At 42.5% G+C, this 27,399-nt stretch overlaps 1 protein-coding gene across 1 annotated transcript in view; it reads left to right on the top strand.

Annotated features, from left to right (window-relative positions):
* The first annotated feature begins 3,214 nt into the window (after nucleotides 1-3,214).
* Nucleotides 3,215-27,399, top strand: part of LOC144936941 (bromodomain-containing protein 7-like) — a 35,700-nt gene continuing 11,515 nt past the window's right edge. The window contains exons 1-12 of the mRNA XM_078864184.1: nucleotides 3,215-3,411; nucleotides 11,507-11,823; nucleotides 13,591-13,726; nucleotides 13,917-13,974; nucleotides 14,106-14,250; nucleotides 14,364-14,474; nucleotides 15,208-15,395; nucleotides 16,698-16,833; nucleotides 18,270-18,345; nucleotides 19,055-19,159; nucleotides 21,680-21,815; nucleotides 22,868-22,979. Coding sequence (XP_078720310.1) covers nucleotides 3,360-3,411; nucleotides 11,507-11,823; nucleotides 13,591-13,726; nucleotides 13,917-13,974; nucleotides 14,106-14,250; nucleotides 14,364-14,474; nucleotides 15,208-15,395; nucleotides 16,698-16,833; nucleotides 18,270-18,345; nucleotides 19,055-19,159; nucleotides 21,680-21,815; nucleotides 22,868-22,979 — 1,572 coding nt within the window. The 5' untranslated portion in view covers nucleotides 3,215-3,359. The remainder of the gene's footprint in view (nucleotides 3,412-11,506; nucleotides 11,824-13,590; nucleotides 13,727-13,916; nucleotides 13,975-14,105; nucleotides 14,251-14,363; nucleotides 14,475-15,207; nucleotides 15,396-16,697; nucleotides 16,834-18,269; nucleotides 18,346-19,054; nucleotides 19,160-21,679; nucleotides 21,816-22,867; nucleotides 22,980-27,399) is intronic.

The following is a 27,399-nucleotide window of genomic DNA, read 5'->3' on the forward strand; positions in this document are numbered from 1 at the left end:
GTTCGCTGGGGATGGGACATCGAAATAAAAATATTGATATATCGACCACGCCATGTTTTTTTTTATGAAACTTTCCGTGTACACTAAAAGATCAGAATTAAACATCGATTATTTTCTCATTAACTATTTACACGAAATAGCAATGTACATATTCCCAAGAAATGTTTGTTGTCAAATAAAATATTTAATAACTCATATTGAAAAAGCCAAAAATCGAATAAGGGTGTTGTTGCAGGGTCAACACTTAACCAACAGCAGACGCAAATCTACTTTCCAAAATATTAATTTTAAACGTATCTAAAGTATTGAACATCTATGAAGCACATTTGAAGCGGGACAATATTTTTTTCATCAAAGAGCTAAAAATTAAGGTGGCGGAAAGATGGCAGGATATTTAATATATTTTGGCCTTTTTCAGTGTGAAATACACATCGAAATGAAAATATAAATGTTCTAATTCGATTGAAGGGATCGGCATCGACGTCAAAATATCGATGCAATGGAACCAAAACATCAATATTCTGTATATATCGATGTTTTTTGCCCATCCTTAATGTTAGCTGAGGGCAGGAATCAAACTCAGGTGGTCGGGTGCATAGCGCATTGCACTAACAATTTGCATCACCACCACTCCCCTGATACAACATGCAATATTGCTATTTAAAACGTGTGTCCAATTCAAAAGCCACATGTATTAAAAATATTGGCCACAGCACAACCGTGGGCGTGCTCAGTAATGGGGGTGGTGACATGCTTCACATTACAAGTTAAAGCTCCTGTGACTTAATTCGCAAAGTAGACCATTGTGTGCCAGTCATGGTCCATATTTGCCAAACTTAAAAAATGTCAATCTTAATTTTTGGAGCTTTCGTGACTGCAGGAATTATTCTTTGGTTCTTTCGGTTAAGTCACGTCTAAAGATAAAATAATAAATTAAAATAATAGCGACGTTTCGATTGCAACACAAGCAATCATCATCAGGCATAAGAGAAATAGCAACAAACAATCTAACTAGAAAACTATAGACAGACATACAAGCAGACAGACATCACAAGGACACACAGAGAGAGGCTCCCCATTAGCTGGGGCCCCGAATGGCCAGGCCAATCACCCCTGCTGACATGCCGTGATCACGCCGGGGCCATGCTCCCTGTCTCAACCCGTATTGGCTACAAAGCAGGACCGGCAAGCCAATCCCCACGTGAACCCTCTATGGCTGTTATTACACTATGAAGAAGGGCCATTGCCCGAGACGTCACCTATTTTTCTTTTCAGACATTGTTGTTGATGAGTAGTTGAGGTTTTAAAATTATATACATTAATTGTGTTTGTGCACAACTGCCAATGTAGCTGCATTATCAAATATTTTGCATAAAGGCAGCGGTGGTGAACGCCTTAAATCAAGCACTGTGCAGGCAATGGTTGATGGATCGGAAAAAAATATAAAATGTCGTAAAACTCCCTGCCCGTGGGCATCGAGGTAGAATACCCTGGCTTGTCAGCATAATGCAGTACGGCAAAGTGTGGACTAATATAATATTTCCCTTCCGTATGGAATAGAGTGTTGCCCCCTTGCATGTGTGGGTATTCTCCGGATGCTCCAGTTTCCTCCCACATGTATAAACACAAATTTAATGATATATAGAGAAATGCAGAGCAATTGTTGGCACCGGTTTACCGCCTGGCAGCCTTTCAGCTTCCCTCTGTGGTACCACGGCAATTGTGAGATGCTACTTGTATGAACGGCAACGCTTTACGTGATTTGTATTTTATGAGCAGTCACCGCATGCGCAGAAAATGTAAAGTGTGTTGTTCGGGAAAAATGGAAGGAACCGAAAAGACAGGAAGAGCTAATAGAACTGATTTTTGTGTTTAGTTTGTTATCCTTCCCCCCGCACCTCCTATTAGAACGGCTGACTACGTGCGATGCGAAAGTTCAACATTCAGTTTCAGTACATATATTAGAATCAGAATAGTTCTACTGCAGGATTCCGATGAGCTATAAAGCTCTATTTTACAGATGTCCAGTCGTTTCACAGATGTCCATACAGAATGACTTGACTACTTTACTTTCATTTTTCTTTTTATTATTTTATTGTTATTATGTTTTATCTACGTGACTTTACCGAAAGACCCAAAGAATACACAAGGGACCGTCCATAAATGACGTCACGCACCTAGGGGAGGTCAGACATTTGTGACGATGTGTGACGGGGGGGGGTTTGAGAAATGTGACGTCACATCAAAATGCGCAACTTTAAATTAATATAGAATTGTTATAACAACACAAATTTTGATACATTTTCATTATTAACTATTTGATTATTTAAATTTACTAAAGTAACCTTTTATTTATTATATGAAGGAGCATTTTGCTTCTCCATGGGAGAATGGAGAAGCATACATTTTGATTTTTTTTAAATGATTGTTATTAAACATTTTGATTCTAATTATTCTACCAGGGCTTTTCATTTTGTGGAATGATTGTTATAATTGTACTCTTCATTTTGCTCCGTTCTACTACAAAGTTTAAAGTTTTTTTTTTATAGTTATGATTACTTTTAATATTTTATAATTATAAGATAATTTCAATATAATATTCTGAACATCTGCAGTTTTAGTTCGACTTTGAATATTTTCAAGTGAATTTTATGCTAAATTTAAGTTTTCCAACGCCTCCTTTTAAATACGTGTTTTCTCCTACAACATCAAAGTGCAGCGCCACATTTAATACGCACTACAATGACAATAGTTTAAAGCGATTTGAAGCATGTTTTATTTTCAAAATGGAAATATGGTTTTGGGGGGGAGGCAGAGCTTTGTGACGTCATATTTGAGGGGGAGGGTCTGACTTTTTGTGACGCCATGTGACGAGGGGGTGGGGACAAAAATCGTCCCAAATCGCGTGACGTCATGTATGGACGGCCCCTAAAGGGCTTAGGTGCCAGCAAAAGATGTGCACTACCTGAGCATATTTGTACTAGACAGAGAAAAGTGTAAACAAATGACGAAAGGCGCAGTGGCCATCTACGACGCTTCCTATCTGCTGCACCCCATGGATCGTGATGACGGCGACCGCATGCCCCGTCGACTCGCTGCAAAACACAACACCGGGAACAATGCCCGGGCTGACCAATTACGAGCGTCAATTGACAACGTCATCGCGCCACTCCGACCAATCGCTGGCCGTCGATTGGGAGGTCGGCGTGGCCCTCTGACCCCGTGACGTCGCGCGGCAGCAGCTGCGGTCGGTCGGTTGACTGCGAGGCGGCGTTGGCGGCGGCGTTTTTAACGTTTTTGTTTTAATTCACACGAATATATATTCTTATAGCGTTAGGTTGAGGTGTCGGCCTTTCACCATGGGGAAGAAGCACCACAAGAAGCACAAGACGGACAAGCATGCGAGCGAAGGTGGGTTTGGCGGGCCGGGAGGGACGCTGCTGCCTAGGCCCTCATTGTCACCGCCGCGGCCTCCGCTCGTTTCGCCTCAAACTTGGCGACGCTTTTCTGCGCGTTCGAGCAACTAAAGAGTGGGAACCCAGCAAATAGCGTGACTATTTGTTCCTGCGTTATATTCTACAATAGCTTCACTAAAACGTCGCGGGGATGGAGCGAAGGGATCAGGGCTCTGTGCCGGAGGCTACACGGAGCGGCTTTGCTACATTGCAAGATCGTAAGGCGATTTGTTTTCATCCAGAAGCGGCTAGATGATGACCGATGCGTTTTTAATCATGCGGGATCCGTGGATATTATTCTGATGTGCCCCCCCCCCCGCGCACCGACGATTAGCACGGTCGGCTACGTACGGCGTGAAAGAAGTTCAACATGCAGAACATAGGTTGGGGTAAAAGAGGGGGAATCTTCCAAGACGTCTGGTTAGCGTGGAAGAGTAGGCCAAATACCTCCCCCTCCCAGTTCAGACTGTAGAGCTCTATTTAAGCAATTGCAGAGGGCTTACATGCGCGTTCCTTGTATAAATGCATTGCTAGATGAGAGCCTCCCCACCACGTTCGCGGTGTGTTTATTAACTACTAGTGGAAGTACCCGGCTTTGCCCGGGTGAAAAATATATTTCTTAAAAACCTTACATATATTTACACAGATACTAAGGTATTGTCAAAGCCCGGTGGGCTGTTTGTACATTTCTCCACCAACAAATATATAAGAGGCTTTCACAAGTCCAAAAAGTTGTAGAAAGTGTGGGGTAAATAGTTGATGTCAAAAGGTTTCCGAAAATTGCGGTCTCCCCCCCCCCCTCAAAAGATATCTTTACCCCTCGTAGGTATATATACTAACAACACCTTACATACAACAGAGGAAGTGGTATCTATTGACTCTGTAGTAGTATCTACTGACTGTACCGTAGTATCTACTGAGCCAGTAGTAGCTCCTGACTGTGTAGTAGTATTTAGTGACTGTAATAACTACTGACCATAGTAGTATTTACTGGGCCTACAGTAGTATCTACCGACTATATACTCGTAACGACTAACTGTATAGTATCTGCTGACTCTATAGTTGTATCCACTGACTATAGTAGTAACTACAAAATCTATAGCAGTATCTACTCACTCTATAATAGTATCTACTGACTCTAGTAGCTACTCACCGTGGTAGTATGTACTGACTGTATAGTAGTATATACTGACTGTAGCAGTATTGACTGACTGTAGCGGTATATACTGACTGTTTTAGTATTTACTATAGCGGTATCTACCAACTCGATAGCAGTATCTACTATCGCTACAGCAGTGTATACCGACTGAGGTCGTACCTGCTATCACTACAGCAGTGCATACTGCTGTGTTGGTACCTGTTATGATGACAGCAGTGCATACTGTGGTGGAACCTGCTATGATTACAGCAGTGCATACTGCTGTGGTGGTATCTGCTATGATGAGAGGAGTACATATTGTGGTGGTGGTACCTGGTATGATAACAGCAGTGCATATTGACTGTACTCATCATTCACCCTCACCATTCACCACTCACAACTCACCCTTACCACTCATCCTCACCACTCACCACTCCCACTCACTATTCACCCTCACAACTCACCACTCACCAACCTCCCTCACCAATCTCCCTCACCACTCACCAATCACCACTCACCCTCACCACTCACTCTCACTCACCACTCTCCCTCACCACTCACTCTCACCATTCAGCCTCACCACTCACCCTCACCACTCACCGTCACAACCACCACTCACCCTCACCACTCAACTTCACCCTCACTACTCACCATTCATCCTCACAAATCACCACTGACCAATCACCACTCACCACTCTCCACTAACCCTCACCACTCAACCTCACCACTCACCCTCAAAACTAACCACTCTCTCACCACTCACCCTCATCACTCAGCACTCACCCTCACCACTCACCCTCACCACTCACCCCTCACCGCTCACCACTCACCCATCACCACTCACAACCGCCACTCACCCTCACCACTCATCCTCACCACTCACCCTCACAACAACCACTCACCCTCACCACTCACCCTGACCACTCACCACTCATCCTCACCAATCACACCCTCACCAATCACCACTCACCCGCACTGCTCACCCTCACCACTCACGCTCACCCTCACCACTCACCCCTCACTAATCACCACTCATAACCGCCACTCACCCTCACCACTCACCCTCAACACTCACCCTCACCACTCACCGTCACCACTCACCGTCACCACTCACCCTCACTACTCACCACTCATCCTCACCAATCACACCCTCAACAATCACCACTCACCCTCACAACTCACCCTCATCACTCACTCTCACCACTCACCCTCACAACAACCACTCACCATCACCGCTCAGCACTCACCCTCACTACTCACCCTCACCACTCACCACTAATCCTCACCAATCACACCCTCACCAATCACCACTCACCCTCACCACTTGCCACTCACCCTCACCCTCACCATTCACCCTCACCACTCTCCCTCACCACTCTCCCTCACCACTCACCAGTCACGCTCACCACTCACCCTCACTACTCACCACTCACCCTCAACACTCACCCTCACCTCTCACCACTCACCCTCACCACTCACCCTCACCACTCACCCTGACCACTCACCACTCATCCTCACCAATCACACCCTCAACAATCACCACTCACCCTCACCACTCACGCTCAACACTCACCCTCACCACTCATGCTCACCACTAACCCTCACCACTCACCCTCACCACTCACTAATCACCTCTCACAACCGTCACTCACCCTCACCACTCACTCTTACCACTCACCCTCATCACTCACCCTCACCACTCACCCTCACAACAACCACTCACCCTCACTACTCATCCTCACCAATCGCACCCTCACCAATCACCACTCACCCTCACTGCTCACCCTCACCGCTCACCACTCAACCTCACCCTCACCACTCACGCTCACCCTCACCTCTCACTAATCACCACTCACAACTGCCACTCACCCTCACCAATCACCACTCACCCTCACCACTCACCCTCACCATTCACCCTCACCCTCACCATTCACCCTTACCACTTTCCCTCACCACTCTCCCTCACCACTCACCCTCACCACTCACCAGTCACGCTCACCACTCACCCTCACTACTTACCACTCACCCTCAACACTCACCCTCACCGCTCACCACTCACCCTCAACACTCACCCTCACCGCTCACCACTCACCCTGACCACTCACCACTCATCCTCACCAATCACATCCTCACCATCACCACTCACCCTCACTGCTCACCCTCACCGCTCACCCTCACCACTCACCCTCACCACTCACGCTCACCCTCACCACTCACCCCTCACTAATCACCACTCACAACCGCCACTCACCCTCACCACTAACCCTCACCACTCACCCTCACCACTCACTAATCACCTCTCACAACCGTCACTCACCCTCACCACTCACTCTTACCACTCACCCTCACCACGCACCCTCACAACAACCACTCACCCTCACAACAACCACTCACCCTCACTACTCACCCTCACCACTCATCCTCACCAATCACACCCTCACCAATCACCACTCACCCTCACTGCTCACCACTCAACCTCACCACTCACGCTCACCCTCACCACTCACCCCTCACTAATCACCACTAACAACCGCCACTCACCCTCCCCACTCACCCTCCCACTCACCCTCACCAATCACCACTCACCCTCACCACTCACTACTCACCCTCACCACTCTCCCTCACCACTCTCCCTCACCACTCTCCCTCACCAGTCACGCTCACCACTCACCACTCACGCTCACCACTCACCCTCACTACTCACCCTAACCACTCACGCTCACCCTCACCACTCACCCCTCACTAATCACCACTCACAACCGCCACTCACCCTCACCACTCACCACTCACCCTCACCACTCACCCTCACTACTCACCACTCATCCTCACCAATCACACCCTCAACAATCACCACTCACCCTCACCACTCACGCTCAACACTCACCCTCACCACTCATGCTCACCACTAACCCTCACCACTCACCCCTCACTAATCACCACTAACAACCGCCACTCACCCTCCCCACTCACCCTCACCAATCACCACTCCCCCTCACCACTCTCCCCCTCACCACTCTCCCCCTCACCACTCTCCCCCTCACCACTCTCCCCCTCACCACTCTCCCCCTCACCACTCTCCCCCTCACCACTCTCCCCCTCACCACTCTCCCCCTCACCACTCTCCCCCTCACCACTCTCCCCCTCACCACTCTCCCCCTTACCACATGTTAAGGGCGATCCTAAAGGAATCTACAACCTTTGATGATTCCTTTGTGCGATTCAAAGAATCGATTCCTGGCGCATAGGAGGTTTCCATTTTTAATTACAGAGTTTTATTTTCATTGTTATGTTATGTTTTAAAGTTTTCAGGAGTTTTTAATTATATTTTAGCCCCGGTCAACGCCGGATATTTCCCACTCGTAGCAGTTTATATCAACTCTATAACCAGCTTATATTAAACGGAAATAAGGCGATTCTAAATGAATCTACAACCGTCGATTCCTTTTCGCGATTCAGAGAATCGATTCTTGGCGCGGTCGGGTTTAGAATTTTAATAACACAGTTGTATTTTCATTGGTATGTTATGTTTTAAAGTTTTTAGAAGATTTTAAATGTATTTTTCCCCCGGGCAACGCTGGGTATATCGAGTTTATACCACAAAGTCGTCGCCTGACAGAGTTGCGTGTCGAGGCCTAGTACCGTGCAAAGCCTCCGGCCTCGCCTAGATTGCCCACCCGGCTGAGGCTGGGTGCTGGGGCCGTTAACCCCCCCCCCCCCCCCCGCGCTACAATAATACTGTCTAATCGCTATAATTGTATTATCTACCGACCCTATAATAGTAATTGCACACATTGGGGTGGGGGGGGAGTGAAGAGGACGTGAAACTTTGATGAATTTACCTCAGAGTCGCGTGTTAATGCGTGCACATATTTTTAATGGTAATTCAAAATGGCGTCCACCCCGCAGCGAACGCGTTGCTATCCGTTGCCAGGGGCAACCGCCGTGGTCCGCGCCTGCCGGCAAGAGTAAATAAATAAATAAAGCGTTAAATAACTAAATAAAGATAAATCGCACTAAATCGATAATCGGTCCGATTTAAAGTTTAGAGACGAAAAATCGGAAATGCCTAAGTTTACCGCGGGGCCGGGGGCGTGCCCACCTGCAAAATTTAATCTCGCCGAACCCCACGGTCCGAGAGCTAAATCCCCCGGTAGGGAGCGTACGCAGACGGATGGACGGACGGACGGACAGACAAAAAATGAATTATATAGGTTAGATACTTCTCCATGCAAGTCCGTGTGGGTTGGTAAATTCGGGGAGCATAGACGTGTTTACTGATGCCCTCTGATGCCCACCGTAATGCGTGGTGCTTTACAGGTGACATTTTTCGTACCTCGGAAGCAGGGCCGGGTAAAAGGTTATTTATTCTTTGGGTATTTCGGTAAAGTCACGTGACGTATGGATTCCTGCAGTCACGAAAGCTTCAAATCAAGATTAAAAGGTTCTTGTCAGCCCGAGGCACTTGTGTTTCGTAGGCCTTCAGTGATAATGCTCTACAGTCGGTCCTGCTGCTGCCCCATGTTACTACTACCGCCACTGACACTCGCTTGATTGAGCGAAAAACACCATTTGAAGATTTTTGTGCAAAGTTCATCTCCGGTGTAAATTTCTCTCGCCTTATTAATAAAAACGATTGACATTACTGCCTCGTTGTGCCTATCTTTGCTATATGAATACATTTATTCAAGAAGATATCTTGTTTAAATGTTTTTGTCATACAAACGAAAAAACATGGTCCCTTTTTTCTCGTAGGCGCATTCCCGAGCAGAGGTTAAGCACGGATAATAGGGTGGATTTTCGAATTCTCTGGGCGATAGTTTATAACATCCATATAGCGCATGGGTTTTGGGACGATTTTGTGCATCGCATGAGAAGCGCGAATTACTGTACAGGTAGTCTTCGGTAAGGTAAAGTTAAAAGGTAAAAACAACGAGCCTACCTTTACCCTACCTTTTACCTTACCACAATACAATCACTCTACCCTTACCTTTTACCCTTTAGCAGGTAAGGTAAAAGTTAAAAAGCAACGAGCCTACCTTTTACCCTACCTTTTACCCTTACCCCATACAAATTACCCGATTACAGGGTAATTACTGGGGTACTACGACATGAAAAAGGTTTATAACGGTAAATGCTAGGTAGAGCGCTTTATACATATAGAATACTCTCGATTCCAATTTTACACTCTTTCTTTGAACTCACTCTGTTATTGTTGTCGTTGTTGTCGTCGTCGTCGCTGTCGTATCCTCAAATCTTGTAACTCAATTTTAACCCACTTCCTAATGTGGTATCGACTGCAAACTTGGTATATGTATGTCATAATGGTGACAATACTATGTTATATCGCAAAAAAATACATATTTTTAAACAATCTTTTTTATATGTTATGTTTCGGCTTGGGTCTAATTGTCCACGCTCAACTGACGGCTGTAATTGGCCACGGCCCCTTACGTTATGGCCAGCTTCGGGGCCACTTCCTGGAGTCGTGGAGTTCTGCCATTACTAGTACATTTAATAAAACCGTGTTTTTAAAAAAGTTTTTTTTAATTTTACTTATTAAATGGAGGCCACGGACTGCGCCACGGAGCTTCTAGCGGTAAACAAGGCACCGTATTTACCGGGTAATACTTCGCACTATCTTTACCCTACCGGGTAGTTCTTCCAAGCTACCTTTACCCTATCTTTTACCTTACCCCTTGGCATGTCAACACCTTTACCTTTTTACCCGGTAAAAAGTGTAATTTACCTTACCTTGCCGAGGCCTATGTACAGGTATCCCTCGATTTACGTTCAGTTTACAATGACAAATTACGGACACTTTTCGATTAATTAAATTTCACACGGCACACGCCACGAGCTCATCAAACAAGAAAACACCTGGAAGGCTGCTTAATCCATTAGCGAATTGTCAAGGTGTCCATACAGTGCAACATTAACGCCTCCACATCACCTTTACAGTCATTCCAACATGCATATATTTTGGTGAATTCCTGAAATTATATATAATTTTTGTTTTAAATTAATTTCATTTTCAATCGTTTTAATATTTATGTTCTTTATTTTTTGTGAAAAGTGATATAGGTGTATATCTTTAGGTTAGGAGTAGAGTTGGAATGACTGTCTGAAATAGCCCTAACTTTTAGTATTAAATGGATAGGAAAAGCCATTCTGATTTACGAAATTTAACTTTACACGGTTTCTTTTTCTAAATCGAGGGATACCTGTACAAATATCTTTCTGTATCCAAGACCCACCTAAACATGAGTAAGACTCATGGTGTTTCCCTGGTTAAATAACATTGTTATGTAATTGGAATTACGGTAAATAATTTCCATTTGTATTAAGACATCAAGAAAGGTGGTATTGTATGACTTGCCATGCTTATTGTAAAGTATAGAGGTTACTTATATGGCTGTGTGGTTCTGACACCCAACCTTTAACAAGTTTACTCATTGCACAGTGAACCTGGCTATGCACAAAAGCAGGGGGGCTTTTGACTGTACTAGGTCTGGCTTCCTTCTGTCTCAGACGTTTTCAAACATTTTCAACCTGATATGCTATCTTTTTTTACCAAAAACCATGATGGGTGATGGTATTGCGCTAGTAACTTTTAGCCTTGACTATGTGGGGTATCTTATTATTTTACATTCTATCCTGGAAACTTTAGGGGTTTCAAAATAATTATTATGGATATAATTTTAACTACATTATCTTTTTTCGCTTCTAATTAGACAGCCCAGTTATTTGGTGAGTCATTTACTTTAGTCACATCTCTCTAATGACAATAGAACCACGAACTGCAGCATCTAAGTAACGGCAGTGGAGAGACGAACCCACCTGAGTGTGCCAACGAGGCAGTTTCTGTGACCGTGTCCTTGCTGCTCATGAGTATTGTTTCTAAAATTATGCGCAGCGACGGAGAGTGTCGACGTGAAGCCGTTGGATGTGAAGGTGAAGCCGTTGGATGTGAAGGTGAAGCCTTTGGAGGTGAAACCACCGGACATGAAACCACCGGACGTGAAACCAGTGGAGGTGAAGCCTGACAAGCCTGCGCTGAAGCTAGTGCTAAAGATGGGCAGCGCCGTGACAGAGGTGACCGAACCTGCCACCTACTTTGCCGAGTCGTCCGATCCCGAGGCGCGCCACCGCGAGAAGAAGAAAAAGAAGAAGAAGAAGTCTGACAAAGAGCGTGATCGCCACGAGACTGAGGAGGAGAGACGGAAACGGAAGGTGGGCGATGACAAACTCTGCGACAGCCATCATTGAGGGACTTCCATTACATTTTCACACACATCGACAAAGATCCCCCATGTATTCATCTTCTTGGTTCTTTCGGTAAAGTCACGTAGAAGGGAAGTAATAAAATAATAAAAATAAAACATAATAAAATGAAATAATTCTCACGACGTTTCGGCTACAACGCAAGCAGCCGTCTTCAGGTGAAGAATGAGACACTACCAAGCTAGGAGCTTATATATAAACTGGGTTGGAGGTGGAAGAGCGCCTTAACAAAAAGAATGTGCATATGAAGAGGAATTTAGCATATTCATGGAAAATGCGTAGGAGGTGGGCGGGGGGGGGTTTCAAAGGCATATTATGCCCATGCATTATGCAGGATCAACAGCACCAAGGGGGGGTGCAGGGAGTAGCATTAACAAAGGAAAGGAATGTTATTGATATGTAGCTGCAGTTACTAAACAACCACGTAGAAAACTAAAGTATAAACTACATAAAAAACTAAAGTATAAACTGCATAGCACCATCAGTATACTTACTATACTCTACAATAAGCTGAGTTACTAACAGCAAGTAATAGATTACAATTCTACGTCGTAAAAAATTATATAATATGCTTCCATCTAAACTTTATTCTCTTACATCACACTATATACTGCCATAGATAAACCCAACATTAAATTATACACTGTATAATTTAATGTTGGGTTTATCTATGGCAGTATATAGATAAACCCAACATTAAATTATACACTGTATAATTTAATGTTGGGTTTATCTATGGCAGTATATAGTACGGTATATGCTCGTGTGATGTAAGAGAATAAAGTTTAGATGGAAGCATATTATATAATTTTTTACGACGTAGAATTGTAATCTATTACTTGCTGTTAGTAACTCAGCTTATTGTAGAGTATAGTAAGTATACTGATGGTGCTATGCAGTTTATACTTTAGTTTTTTATGTAGTTTATACTTTAGTTTTCTACGTGGTTGTTTAGTAACTGCAGCTACATATCAATAACATTCCTTTCCTTTGTTAATGCTACTCCCTGCACCCCCCCTTGGTGCTGTTGATCCTGCATAATGCATGGGCATAATATGCCTTTGAAACCCCCCCCCGCCCACCTCCTACGCATTTTCCATGAATATGCTAAATTCCTCTTCATATGCACATTCTTTTTGTTAAGGCGCTCTTCCACCTCCAACCCAGTTTATATATAAGCTCCTAGCTTGGTAGTGTCTCATTCTTCACCTGAAGACGGCTGCTTGTGTTGTAGCCGAAACGTCGTGAGAATTATTTCATTTTATTATGTTTTATTTTTATTATTTTATTACTTCCCTTCTATGTGACTTTACCGAAAGAACCAAGAAGATGAATCCCTGCAGTCACGAAAGCTTTAAATCGAAATCCCCCATGTAACCTACATATAGATGCTTGCTGCGATGTGTGCTACCTTGGCTGACGCAGTTTGCACGTCATAACCAATGATTGAGGTTACCACATTCCTTTGGTTGCATGAAAATTGCTGGTACTACCAAAACTTCAATTTTTTTTTATTAATTTGAAATGTATGTTAGTAAATTTGCTCGGAATATTTAGAAAACACGTTAGTCCTCAATGTTTATAGATGTAAGGAATGTTATAATGAGATTTTACTTTGACTTTGGCCTAAAAGAAAATACTGTGAACATCTATCAATCAGGATTGACTTAAATACTGCTTTATAAACATCATTCCTTCTGTGCGTTATGCTGCCAGGAGGAGAAACGCAAGAAACGTGAACGTGAGCGAAGTGAGAACGACCGAGACGGAGAGCAGAGCACGCCACCCAAGAGGCCGTCCATCGAACCAATGCCTGAACAGACTCCCCTTCTTGGAAGGCCAAAAGAGATAGGTACTACTTTTACATATGTCTCAAACCTTTACAAACCCTTCTGCTTCCAATGTCACCGACGAGACTGTCCTCTGGTTCTGCTTTCCTGTGATCCACCAACCCAACCCCAACACATTTGATAGTTATGAATGTGATTGTCAGCATCATAAAAAAGTGCTTTTTTATGTATTCTGAATTTATTTTTTTACAGAAAATGATCAAACTCCTCTTCAGCAACTTCTTAGTCACCTTAACAGGCAGCTACAGAGGTGAGTTAATATTGAACGATTCTATTCCCTTTTATAGTATAAGAAAACCTATAATTGTGCATATATTAATCATGACAAAATACCATTTTAAATTTGTAATGTGTTTTATCTTTGGAATAATTTCTTTGCAGAAAGGATCCAAGTGGCTTTTTTTTGTTCCCCGTGACGGATGTCATTGCTCCGGGCTACTCTATGATCATTAAAGTTCCAATGGACTTCAGTACCATGCGGGAGAAGATTGACCACAATGAATACCAGTCTGTCACGGAGTTCAAGGCAAGTGGCTGAACTCTATTCATTATCACTTAGGAACACTGTACAATACTATTACAGATATTGTAAGTAGAAGAGCTTTGCAAGTAATTTATAATTCTATTTTGTTTTTTCAGTCGGATTTCAAGCTGATGTGTGACAATGCCATGACCTACAACAGACCAGAGACAATCTACTATAAGGCCGCCAAGAAGCTTCTCCATACTGGTTTCAAGATGATGAGCAAGGTACTACTACTGCTTTTAGATTAGCAGAATGTTTATGCACATTAAAACATCTTATTTTTGGTTTATTCAGATATTCGATTAATCTTTGTTGATATTACATGTATAATGTCAAATTGACATAATTACTAACAAAACATTTCCTATGAAATACCAAAGACTGCTAGTAAAGGAATTGGCCAATTAATCCAACATAAGACCCCCCTGAAAAAGCCTTCAGACTGAGGCTTTTTTGGAACAAAAAAAGTTATGAGTCTTGAATACCTTTCATGCACACCATGAATTCCCTCTCCCAATTTAAATACAAACTCAAGCCTCAGTCGTACCTCATTGCATATGGCTAATCCCTTACCCAGTTTCATGCCACATCAACTTTTCTGAGTGAATCAATACCATTTTTCCTAACATTGTAATGCTTTATCTTTAGACTCACAAGTTACTGCCTGCGCATTTGCGCCAGATACACGTCCAGTGTGGGAGGGTAGGTTGGGGGAGGAGGGGAAGGTTTGACATTAGCACGAATCTGGCTCAATGCTGTGGTATGCAGGTGACATCACCGAGGTGGCAGCCAGCCCAACAGTTAGGCAGCCAGCAAACGTTTTTTGAATAAAGTATAATATTTGTATCAAGATAATTTTCCTTCTTTGTATAGAAGCTGCTAGTGTGATGTAAATGTTTATGTTTTCCCCTGTGATCTACTTTTGTTATAAAAAAGTGATGCTGTATTTTTACATAGGAAAAGCTTTTGAGTCTACGGACAAGCCTGGAATTTATGCAGCACATGGATGGCAGCACTCAGGCTGCCCTGCTGGGGGAAGAGACGGATGAGCAACCAGGAGGGGTCAAAGTGGTAGACAGCGACACCACGCATGCTGAAGCCACGCAGCGAAAACCTAAAAAAACTGGCAAGGAGCCAGCCCAAACGTGAGTCCATGTGTAGTGAGTACAAAGGACTCGCAGACGTCATTCCTTTTAGAGGCAACACTTTTATTTGTAACACAAAGGGGTAACTGCCCCTTTACCAGACTACAGCGAGTTACTGCTACGAAGGGTTGATCCCTCACACGGGTCTCCGACCACGTGGTTGCCTCGTAGGACGGAGAGCTTCAGCTTGAGACGTAGAGCTTCCCGCTTGTGGATTTTGAGTTTCCAGCTTGTAGAATGCAGCGACCTCAGTTCCTTCCAGGGACCCGCCTTATATCCCTCTCCGGTCGGGGCCGCTCTGCCCTCGGCCCCGCCCGCCTTCCTGAACATTCTCGTTCCCTCTCGGACCTTCTCAAGAGCTCTCTCCGGACACGTGATCACCCCCTAGTCTCCCCCACCTGGGGCCCCCTGTATGGACATTCTGGATCACGTGTCTACGGGGTCAACCAGAGTGTCATGGCCTGGGGCAACCCTGCCCCTGGGCTGACACTCACCCCCTCCCCCTCGGGGGAGCCCCCACCCACCACACGCTGTGTGTGGTGCCCGCACTATCCCAGTGCTCGCCAAGCCCCGCTAGGGCTGGAATAACACACAGCCACCCACACGGTGCTGTCCACGATGTAGGAACATCGAACGGCACGACCCTTCTGGGCCGGCACCATACAGTGACATCCCCGATGTCACTACACATGTATGAGCGGATTTTTATGCGTAGGAATCCGTTTAAAAACAAGACAACCTAAATAACTATTTGGTGCTGTTTTGCTTAATTAAAAAGACTATCAATCCAAAGCCAAGAGGTATCTTTTTCGATTTAAAGCTTTCGTGGCTGCAGTGATTCATCTTCTTGGTTCTTTCAGTAAAGTCACGTAGAAGGGAAATAATAAAATAATAAATAAGAAAAAATATAACATTATTTTATTATATTATGTGTTATTTTTTATTATTTCCCTTCTACGTGACTTTACTGAAAGAACCAAGAAGAGCCAAGAGGTAGTTGAGCTTACTTCTCAATTGCAGGTCCTACAGAACAAAAATTGTTGTGGCTTACCAATTTCCAACACCTCTTGTGCCGTTGGCTCGATAGACCAACATGAACCCTATCTGTGCATACAACGCATGTACATCTATGATTCTATTCATAAATGGGTTCTTACATGCACAATTATAGCATATGTCACGAGTATAAGAATGTATTTTAAGAGTTAAATTAGTGCATGGTTACATCCACATCATGCACATTATGATTACTTTGGGCGTTGATGTGGGTTGTTCCCCCTATGTGTGTGGTCATGGTTGCAGTCCACCAGAAGTGGAACCAGAGGCAGATGCGTGCAGCTTCACAGACAGCACAGCTGGCGAGCATGTGCTGGCACTAGCAGAGCACGCAGCTGATGAGGCACAAGACAAACTGGCACGCTGCAAGCCCAACAGCAAGGCAAGCCACACACACACATGCACTATTGCCAAACATGTATTTACAGCCCAACACACAACACACAGGCACATACATAGGCACTCGCACGTAAGTATATTGCACACCCATACACATAATCACAACCCCCTTTGAAATAAATTTTCATGCATTTGCATGTATATGCCCACACACATTCAAAATAACACCGATATAACAGAGATCTTCTATTAGCCTCAATGAAATGGCGGCACAAGGTTTGTTCTTGTGCACATTTTCAGACCAGAATGTTGCGTAGTGACATGGTTTTGCCAGCACCACATGGTAATATTGAGCATTCGATGCTATTAGGTCTGATACATTACGAACATGCGACATCTTAGAGCAATTGCATTGAAGCAGTAGGTGCTATTCAAATATTCGGTAGTGACCAATTATTGAGTGGTTTCACACCTCTTTATATTCTGACCATTCTCCTAGGAATTTGGACTTTTCACCACATGCTCAGCTTTCTTTTGAAAAAAAAACAGTATTTGAACATGGAAACACTTTTTCATATTTTGGACCTGCTTCATCCACATTGCACATTAAAATGAATGGTGAAACTTTCATATAACACTTGTTTTTAGAGCATCATACTAGTCATGAGGAATATACATGATTATAGTTGAACTAGAGACTGTATTACAGATTGATAAAATATATATATTGAAGGTGATTTTTTCGTCCAGTTTTACGTGAAACATTTAGGGTTATTAAAAGCATGCCTTACGTTCACTCGTTTGTAAGCATTGTCATAGTATATTACTTTAGATGGTTTATTCCAATTCAAAACTGCATTGAGTTTAATATTCTCCTCGTGTTTTAAGTTCAATTGATTCAGTCATACACTCCACTGAGTTCTCTGAGATCTACCAATCATGCCCTACTCAGCGTAACCACACTCCAGGTTTTGAACCTTGGTTGAACGATTGGGCTTTTGGCTGCATGGCACCCAGGCTCTGGAATTCCCTTCCCTTGGAGCTCCAGAACTTGTAGTCGATTGAGACTTATAAGTCCCAGTGGAGAGACCCCACCTATCTAAAAAGACATCACTCTCTAGCCTTTCTGTCCACAATTCTCACTTATGTTGCTCCTCCATATGCATAACACTCTGAGATCCATTTTTAAGGATACCTTATCAATCCAAGTAAATATAATTCATTTTTAACCTGCCCATCATAGTAAAAAGTAAATGCAATCTTAATGCCATGTATTATACAACTGAAAACAACTTTGCATGGTTGAAACCATTTCCTTGTGCTGACATTTTTTGACTTAATATTACTGTAAAATAGTTGCTCATACACCCTTTGGAGGATACAACAATACACATTTACTTCACGAACATGCTTGTCACTCACTTTAACATATGACACTTTAATACACAGCTTCTTAAAGTCTTCTTGCCAACTTCACAGATTGGATTTCTGCGGAAGGACGAGGAAGGCTTAACAACTCTCGCCATCGTGAACCCTGCAGATTCTGATTCTCACGGTGGGAGGCCTATCCAGCGTATCGTCTTACATATCAAATTTGTATCGCATATCAGTATTTATGGATGAACGCATAATATCTTCAAGTTACATTTGACCATGTCTGTGAAAAGTTATGGTAGTTTGACCTGATTTGATTTTTGACTCACAATTATTTACTTTTGTCAAATTTAAATGACTGATGGGCTGTTCACATTATACAGGGCATGCACTGCAGTACCGCACAATGCATGATAGTTTTTATTGGAACTTGGATGTACTGTACAGTAGCAGGCAAATGTCACCTTTATGGAAACTCTTCAGGCTTTCCATGCTTTGAATTTGACTTCCATCCTTGACTGCAGGTTTACAGGGTTAAACCTCTCTTCTCATCTTTGCAGGTTTTCACTTGATCGTGGACAGCCCTACATTAAGCACAAGAAATAATTGAGATGTATATGTTCCCTTGTGTTTGCCTTAAACAAATTGTCTTATTAACAAGTTCCTGGGGTTTTTCAGTGTTTACATTGTGATAATGTACTTTTCTCCCATAGCAAAGATAATCATTCATCAGTTGAATATAGAAATTACATTAATTTAGTTAGTTTACCTCCCTTGCCAGTTTAGTGGTTTTTCATGCCGGACAGTTGTGTCATTTTCCTATGTGCATTTTTATAAGCTAATTGTTTTTAACGGATTTTGCATTTTTCTTTATGTGTTCTCGGAAAAAGGAGAGAGCTACCCTGTGACTTTGGGGATGCTGGTTGGGAAGCTCCAGTTCGGCACCAGCTGCTTGCAAGGCTTCAAAGAGGACAAGCGAAACCGCATTACGCCAGGTGGCCTTGATATTATCACGCATACACTTATCTTACTTTTTGGAGAAAATCCATTGCTTTTGTATCTTCTCTCAATGGGAGGTACTTCTACGCTTTGTCATGTCAATGAATATATTCAAATTTATGGTCTGCTTTACAGCTTGTGTGATTAACAAATAATAACTAGGAATGCACTGCATATTTTCTTCATCTTTGGCTTTAGCCAAATACAGCTGGCATTTTGTATTTACTTAGATTATCACTCTGACTTTCAGGATCAGGATTTTGTCCTGATTATTTTTTATGTAGTTTAAAATGAAACCTCGGATCTAATTGCAAAATTTTGTTTGTGAGGATTGTTCAACTTACTGGTGAGCTAACAATAATAATTGGCACATTAAATGCTTCGTGCACATGACCATTAATTTGTGTGATGTGGAGCAGAGTTCTTAATGACACATTTAGTGAGATTACATGGGCTAACCCAAAATCAACTATTAATCACTAGCCTTTTGCCTATCCTAGGATGGAAGCCGTAATATTTATGCAAACATTGAGCAGAGTATAATTGTATCTTGTGTAAATTTAATGGCAGTGAATCTTGCACGAAATAATGTCATCAAACACTACACTGCATTTCACTGTAGCACTGTATTTAACTCCCCTTCAATTAGTTCAAAATCACTGCTTTGATACTTTATTTTCTTTTGCTTTCGCTCGCTGTGGTTGTAATAAATTTGAATTCGATACAATGTCTGTATAATCATGGAGAAATGTATATATTTTAATATAGAAGCAACAATTAGACTTACCTTTTGTTTCAAGTGCTGAAGACACCAAATACACTTAGTTGCTGCGTATAATTATTTATTTGATTAACTTTCAATAAAGAAACGTCAAATTTAAAGCGAATTTGCATAAAAAAATGTTTTTCCGCTCGACCTGGGGGAGTGTCAAAATTCACCCGCACATGATTATTTTATTATTAATGCCAGGGGGTGCGGCATGTGGAGTGATGTCACGCACGTTACACACATTTGGGCTATTATATTATTGATCAAGTTTGCAAAAAAAAGCTTGTGAATCTCATTTAATTATTTTGAAAGACATAACCCAAAACACAACTATATGCACATAGAAGGGAAGTAATAAAATAATTAAAATAAAACATAATAAAATAATTCTCACGACGTTTCGGCCACAACGCAAGCAACTGTCCTCAGGTGAAAACCAAGTCTGTCGAGGCGACAGCGTCTGAATGAAACAGCACACGTGCTTGGAGCATATATATAAGCTGGGTTGGAAGGGGGGGAAAGGGCGCCTTGACAAAAGATATGCAAATTATTTTGTCAAGGCGCCCTTTCCCCCCCTTCCAATCCACCTTATATATATGCTCCAAGCACGTGTGCTGCTTGCGTTGTGGCCGAAACGTCGTGAGAATTATTTTATTATGTTTTATTTTTATTATTTTATTACTTCCCTTCTACGTGACTTTACCGAAAGAACCAAGAAGATGAATCCCTGCAGTCACGAAAGCTTTAAATCGAAAAATAAAACAACTATATGCTCTGTGTGTACTTGCCTAGGCTGAGTAATATTGGCATAAAGTTTAAAGGGACATCTGAAAAATGCAAACATTACAGGCATGGGACTTTCAGGCGCTCCAGAAAGTGCTGTCCCATTTCTAGTCTGCCTGTGGAGTTCTTTTACCTCGATTCACATTGTGAGAATCCCATACCCCAGAGTATGTTATAACATTCAATGCGTAGTGGAAGCTACTGCCTGTTCGTCCAAAGAGCTCAGCATAAAGGGGATTTCAACTGCAATGGCGTCAATCCATCATGAAGTTGGTATCTGGGATTTGAAAGGTGTTTCTGTAGTCTTTTTTCATGCAGATTTGATATCCCGCATGGATCAACACTGTGTTTGACAAGACAGTAAAATAGCATCCATTTTTCAACGGTTTTATTTAACTTGATTCCTGTGTCGTGGTCAAATATTGTAATACAAATTTAGTCCACTTCCGGTTGTCCAATCAATTCCAAATTTCGCACACGTACTCAGATCCGGTGACAATGCATGCCTGTATCATCAATTAATCAATTAATTTGCTACTTTAAAGCAATTTACATTTTGTATGGACGCCTTATTATTTAAAAAAATTGTGTAGGTCAAAAATGCCAGTCCCTAAACTCTAGAATCGCCTCACCCAAGAAGCAGGCGCCACGTGTCTAAGGCGCGTCAGCTCCGTGTCGAACGAGTTACGGGCACCCTCACTCCACACAAACACAAGTTGTACATTGAAGATTCATTTATAAAGTAATCAATTAATTCAAGTAAGCGTTGATGTGGGAGCAGGCGCCGCATCATTGACGTACTTCTCGACCATGAGTTAAACGAGTTTGTGAATAAAACCGTTGTTTTTAAAAAACTTTTTTTAAGGGGTTTATTATGGATCACATTTCCCTTTAATTCATTATAAATTTGTTTTATTTGTATGTATTCGGTGTGTGTGTGTGTGTTTTCGGTTTGTATATTCAGTGACGTACCTGAATTATGGGCCATTCAGCACCTTTGCGCCACAGTACGACTCTACTTTCTCAAACCTGAGCAAAGAGGAATCGGACGTCCTTTATTCGACGTATGGAGATCAGGCAGGCCTACAGTATGCCGTCAGGTGCGTGTTTATTGGAGATATTATTTTACCCATGGTAACAGGAGAAATTGCATCCTCACTTGAAGCCTATACCATATAATCCATAGATATAATGGGTAAAAAATAAGCTTATTTACAAGCTTTTTTATGTGCCTTAGACACTACATTCTGGGCAATGGGGTGTCTGTAGTGGCAGCACAGCAAGTAGATTCGTGATCTACGACTGCAGTGTTTGCTTGTCATGTGTGTGAATTTTCTGCATGCCACTTCTGCTTCCTCCCACATCCATACCAAAAGAATTGGAATCGATTTCTCAGTTCAAGTAGGACTATGTCAGATGTGTATTCTACAGCATTTTGCAGTGGCACAAGACATTTAATATTTCAGAAATTTTAAAAAATGTCAAACATGCTACACTTTTTACAACATGGTAGGTTAAAATGTTCAAACATGTTAATATCAGTATAATATAACCTTTTCTTCAAAGCATTAAAGATTTGTACAAAATTCATTTCACTTTTGGGATACAAAAACATGCAAACATTTGCAATAACAGAATGAAAACCATAACATTTACAAGTGAGTAATACAACTTTTCTGAAGAACATTAACTAGGTTGCAGCTCCCTGTGTGTGAAAAAACTTTATATTTGTATTAGAATATCTGGCTCAAGCAATTTAAGGGGTGAATAGTACAGAGATTCCTGCACCACTAACTAGACCTTTACACATGTACAATTGTTGCAGACATACAAGATGTTGCCTTAAATGTTATCTAGAAGTTAAAGCTGCTTGCATGTCTGTGAGGATGAGGACCCTTATTAGCCCTGAACCAGCACCACTAAGATCATGAGACCTAAATGCATGTGTTTGCCTATGATAAATAATTTTCTTGGGTAATGAATTAGAGTGATGATGAACTATACACATTGGTGATAATTGCTAATTACTGACAACAGGCTACCTCAGACAACGCAGTGTAGTGCTGCTCTGACCTCAGCACATAATATACTCTTGTTTTTCTAACAATTCTTGTAGGTTGACAGTAGGATTACACTGTGTTTGTGTCTGCAGTATTCAAGATTACATCAGAGACTGTGGGGATTATACTGTGCACATGGTGGACAACCTTCTGGACATTCTTTCCCATGGAGAGCATGGCAAGACCCTCAAACAGCAAAAAGAGGTTTGATGATTTGTTAAAGTACTATTCAAACTATGTCATGTTCAATCAGTTTGTCTATACCAGAGGTCCTCAAACTTTTTAAACAGGGGGCCAGTTCACTGTCCCTCAGACCGTTGGAGGGCCGGACTATAGTTAAAAAAACTATGAACAAATTCCTATGCACACTGCATATATCTTATTTTGAAGTGAAGAAACAAAACGGGAACAAATACAATATTTAAAATGAAGAACAAGTAAAGTTAAATCAACAAACTTGCCAGTATTTCAATGGGAACTATGGGCCTGCTTTTGGCTAATGAGATGGTCAATGTCCAGTTCCATATTTGTCACTGCTAGTCGTAACAAGTGATGCAAGTGTGCATCCGTTAGTCTAGATCTGGTTGGAGATTTCAAATGTTTCATTCTGGAAAAAGTCTGTTCACAGACATAAGTGCTGCCAAAGATGGTTGCCATTTTGAGTGCATGGTTCCTGAGATGAGGATATGTCTCAGAGGGGAGAGATGCATAGAAATTATGAAGGCTGCTTGACTTGAATGCGTCTTTCAGAGAGTCACAATTCTGCAGTTCAGCCAGTTCCATTTGGTAAATTGTATCCACATTTTCAATGTCAATAGAAAATGGGTTACGGAAAAGCTGTATGTCCTGTTCATGGAGATGAAGCTCTTTAAATCTAAATTGGAACTCCTTTTGCAATTTTTCCAGTGAATCCACACATGTTTTGTTTGGGAATTGCAACCAATGGTTTTTCTGCTAACAGATTTTGAGTTGTGGGGAGATGGCAGAAGTTTTCCTCCTTAACTTGTTTGATGAGGAGGCCTAATTTTACTTAAAATGCTTTGACATGTGATTGCATATCACAGAGGAGCTTCCCCTTTCCTTGAAGTTGCACATTGAAACTGTTGAGTAGCTCTGTTACATCTGTCAGAAAGGCAAGGTGCCATTTCCATTCTGCATCATTGAGCTCTGGTACTTCTTTGTTTTTTGAAAGCAGAAAAGCTGTAATCTGTGGAAGTAAGTCATAGAAACGTTTCAAAACTCTCCCTCGACTCAGCCAACGGACTTCTGTGTGGTACAGAACATCTTCATAGTCAACATTTAGTTCAGACAGAAATTCCTGAAATTGTCTGTGGTTTAGTGCATGAGCTCTAATGAAGTTAACACAAGATACCACAATTTTCATAACAGAGTTCCACTTCAGTGATTTACTACACAGCGCTTGTTGGTGGATGAGGCAGTGTATGGCTGTTGGATGAGAATGGTTATGTTTGTCCATCTCTTGGTTAATGCGAGCTGTTACTCCTTTCTTAGACCCCACCATGCTAGGAGCACCATCAGTTGTCACACTGGCTAGTTTAGCCCAATTCAGCTCCAAACCATTCACAGTTTGGCAAACCTTTTCATAGATATCCTCTCCTGTAGTTGTTCCTTTGATGCTTTGCAGTGCAGTAAGCTCTTCTGTGACTTCGAAATAGTCATTCATCCCACGAATAAAAATTAGAAGTTGTGCAGAATCACGAACATCATTGCTTTCGTCGAGTGCCAAGGAAAAATAGGAAAGTTTTTTTGTGGAGTTTTGCAAATGCTGATGCAAATTGTCTCCCATTTCTTCAATCCTCCGTGTAATTGTAGGTCCTGAAAGAATCACTGTACTAAATAAATCGGCCTTCTCTGGACACATCTCTTTGGCAACAGAAAGAAGGCATTCTTTAACAAATTTTCCCTCCACGAATGGTCTGCCAGTGCACGCTATTAGCTTGGCAACTTGCAAACTTGCTCGCAGTGATGAAATATTTAGCTGCTTCTGCGTCACAAAAGTATTTTGCTGAGTTGTTAATGTATTTTTCAGTTTTAATATTTTATCTTTTCTCACTTCTCCGACCAAACAATCATATTTATCTTTATGTTGAGTTTCATAGTGTCGACGTAAATTGTATTCTTTGAACACAGACACTATATTCTGGCATATCAGACACACAGCTCTTTCCTTGTACTGCATGAAAAAGTAATCATAAGTCCACTGTTCTTTGAATATCCTACACTCCGAGTCAATTTTTCTCTTTCTTGACATCAGTTTCCTAGGGAGTCAAAATTGCTATTAGTAAAATACCAACATATATATACAGCGCTACAAAAACAATATACCAGCAATAACTTTGCCCACACAGAGACATACAGACTGCACTGCCCATCAATGCAGTCTGATTGGGGGAACTCCACTTTTACCCCAGGCTCACACTGGTGCGGGTGCCATTAAAAAGTTAATTACACCTGCAGTTTTGTTCACAGATCGCAGTACATCCCCAGCACACAGGAATATCACTGGAAGTGGAGCCGAGGGGCAAGTGAGAGAGCTGAGGGAGGGACAGCCAGTCAAGCGCAGCCAGGGGAGGGCTGGCAGCCTTAGGCCTGGGGGGCAAGTCCAGTCAATTGGCCCATTGAACCATTCACTAGCGCAGCCCAATGAGTGCTCGCCACCGCAGCCCAATCAGTGCCCACCACCGCAGCCCAATGAGTGCTCACCAGCGCAGCCCAATTAGTGCTCACCAGCGCAGCCCAATTAGTGCTCACAAGCGCAGCCCAATTAGTGACCATGGGCCGGATAAATGTCCTCGGCGGGCCGCATGTGGCCCGCGGGCCGTAGTTTGAGGACCCCTGGTCTATACAGACAGTTCTCAAGTTAGGTGTGGTTCGACTTGCGTCGATCTACACTTACGGAAGGTCGCCAATTGCCACCCAGCCATCAAATTCACCATGGAGGTGGAAAAGGATGGCAAGTTACCATTCTGGGATGTTTTAATCGAAAATAAAAAAGATGGCTCAATGGGACACTGTCTACTGGAAAGCCACCCATACGGATGCCTACCTAAAACCTGACTCGCACCACCATCCAGCCCAGAAGAATTCCCTCATCAAAACTCTACACCATAGAGCTCGTATTTCCGACCATCACCACCGAGCCAGTGAACTGGAGCACGTACACCAAGCCCTCAAGATGAATGGATATTCGGACTACACAATCCGTGAAGCTATCACCCCAACCGTTGGGAAAAAAAAACATCTGAGGACCCAATCAAAACCATCACCTTGCCATACATAGCAGGGGTTACCAAAAATATTTCCAAAATCATGAGCAAACACAAGATCCAGGTTCGATTCAACACAGTAAATAAAATTTATCATCTGATCCCATCTGTGAAGGATGTGATTCCTGACATGCAATACCCCGGCGTCTACAAACTAAGCTGTGTCTGCGGCAATAGTTATATTGGTGAAACTAAGCGACATGTCTCGGTCCGTGTTCGTGAATATAAGGCAGATCTGAAACACGGTAGGACCAATACCTCGGCCGTGGCTGATCACTGTTTTAATGCTGTGGGCACACGAAATAGACTTTTCTAAGACGAAGGTACTCTGCAAACCCACTGGCTATCAACAAATATTCGTTCATGAAGCCATCCAGATATATAAACACAGACACAATTTCAACCAAGAAGATGGGTACAAACTGAGCAATCATTGGAAGGACATTATTAACCAGTTTAAGTCATAACTGGCTGTGATGTTTCCATTCTACTTGCTGATGTTAGCAGTTATTATAAGCCACCACTTTATAAGCAGTGGCTTATACACATTGGTAAGAGTATTTTTCCAATTTGTATTTCAGCTTTTGAGATTCTGTGCATGTCAGCTTCCTCGAACACATTGAAGTCTGACGCTTTGTATGATGTACGGCCAGGATGAGTTTGAAGTTGTGCATGTGGTAGTTGGTGGTGTTTTTGATTGCATCCATGCAGGGCAAGTACGTCAATGATCAGATCTTGAAGTGTTCTAAGAGATATATGTATTTTGCGCACAATATTCCTTCGATGTTCAGTTGTTAGACTTATAAGCTTGGGCCAATGCTCCAGGTGAAATTGCCCTTAGAAGGGATTTTTCTTGTAAATTATTTTGTCGAGTTGATGACAGTATTTCGAGTTTGAAAAACACTTGACAGGTGGACCATGTGCAGGTTGTCATCTCCCACCCATCATATGATAGAAAATATAGGATTCATAGAATAGTGGCATGTGCCTGTAGTCTTTGAATTCAAAATAATCTCTTTAGCCAAATGTCCAATTACGTACAGGTCTGCTTAACATTTTGGGTTTTGTAAATGAGTGAAGTTATCAGTAGTCTTTTTGTACCCGTATAATTGATTAAGTGTGTAGTCAGTCCAATGGAGTCGTAGACGTTATCTTAGGAGCAACACTATTTACACAACGGTACGTAACATAACACAATCTACACTCGGGTCTTGAATGCCCATCTAACCACGCTACGGCAGAACTAGACACGTTTTGCTATCCCGGTCCGGACCACAAGCTGGGTCCCGGACCGCATGACTAAAGGCTGCTTCTCCCCGACGTGGATCTTCGTAACA

This window comes from Lampetra fluviatilis, chromosome 17 (assembly GCF_964198595.1).
Source record: "Lampetra fluviatilis chromosome 17, kcLamFluv1.1, whole genome shotgun sequence".
Classification (NCBI taxonomy): domain Eukaryota; kingdom Metazoa; phylum Chordata; class Hyperoartia; order Petromyzontiformes; family Petromyzontidae; genus Lampetra; species Lampetra fluviatilis.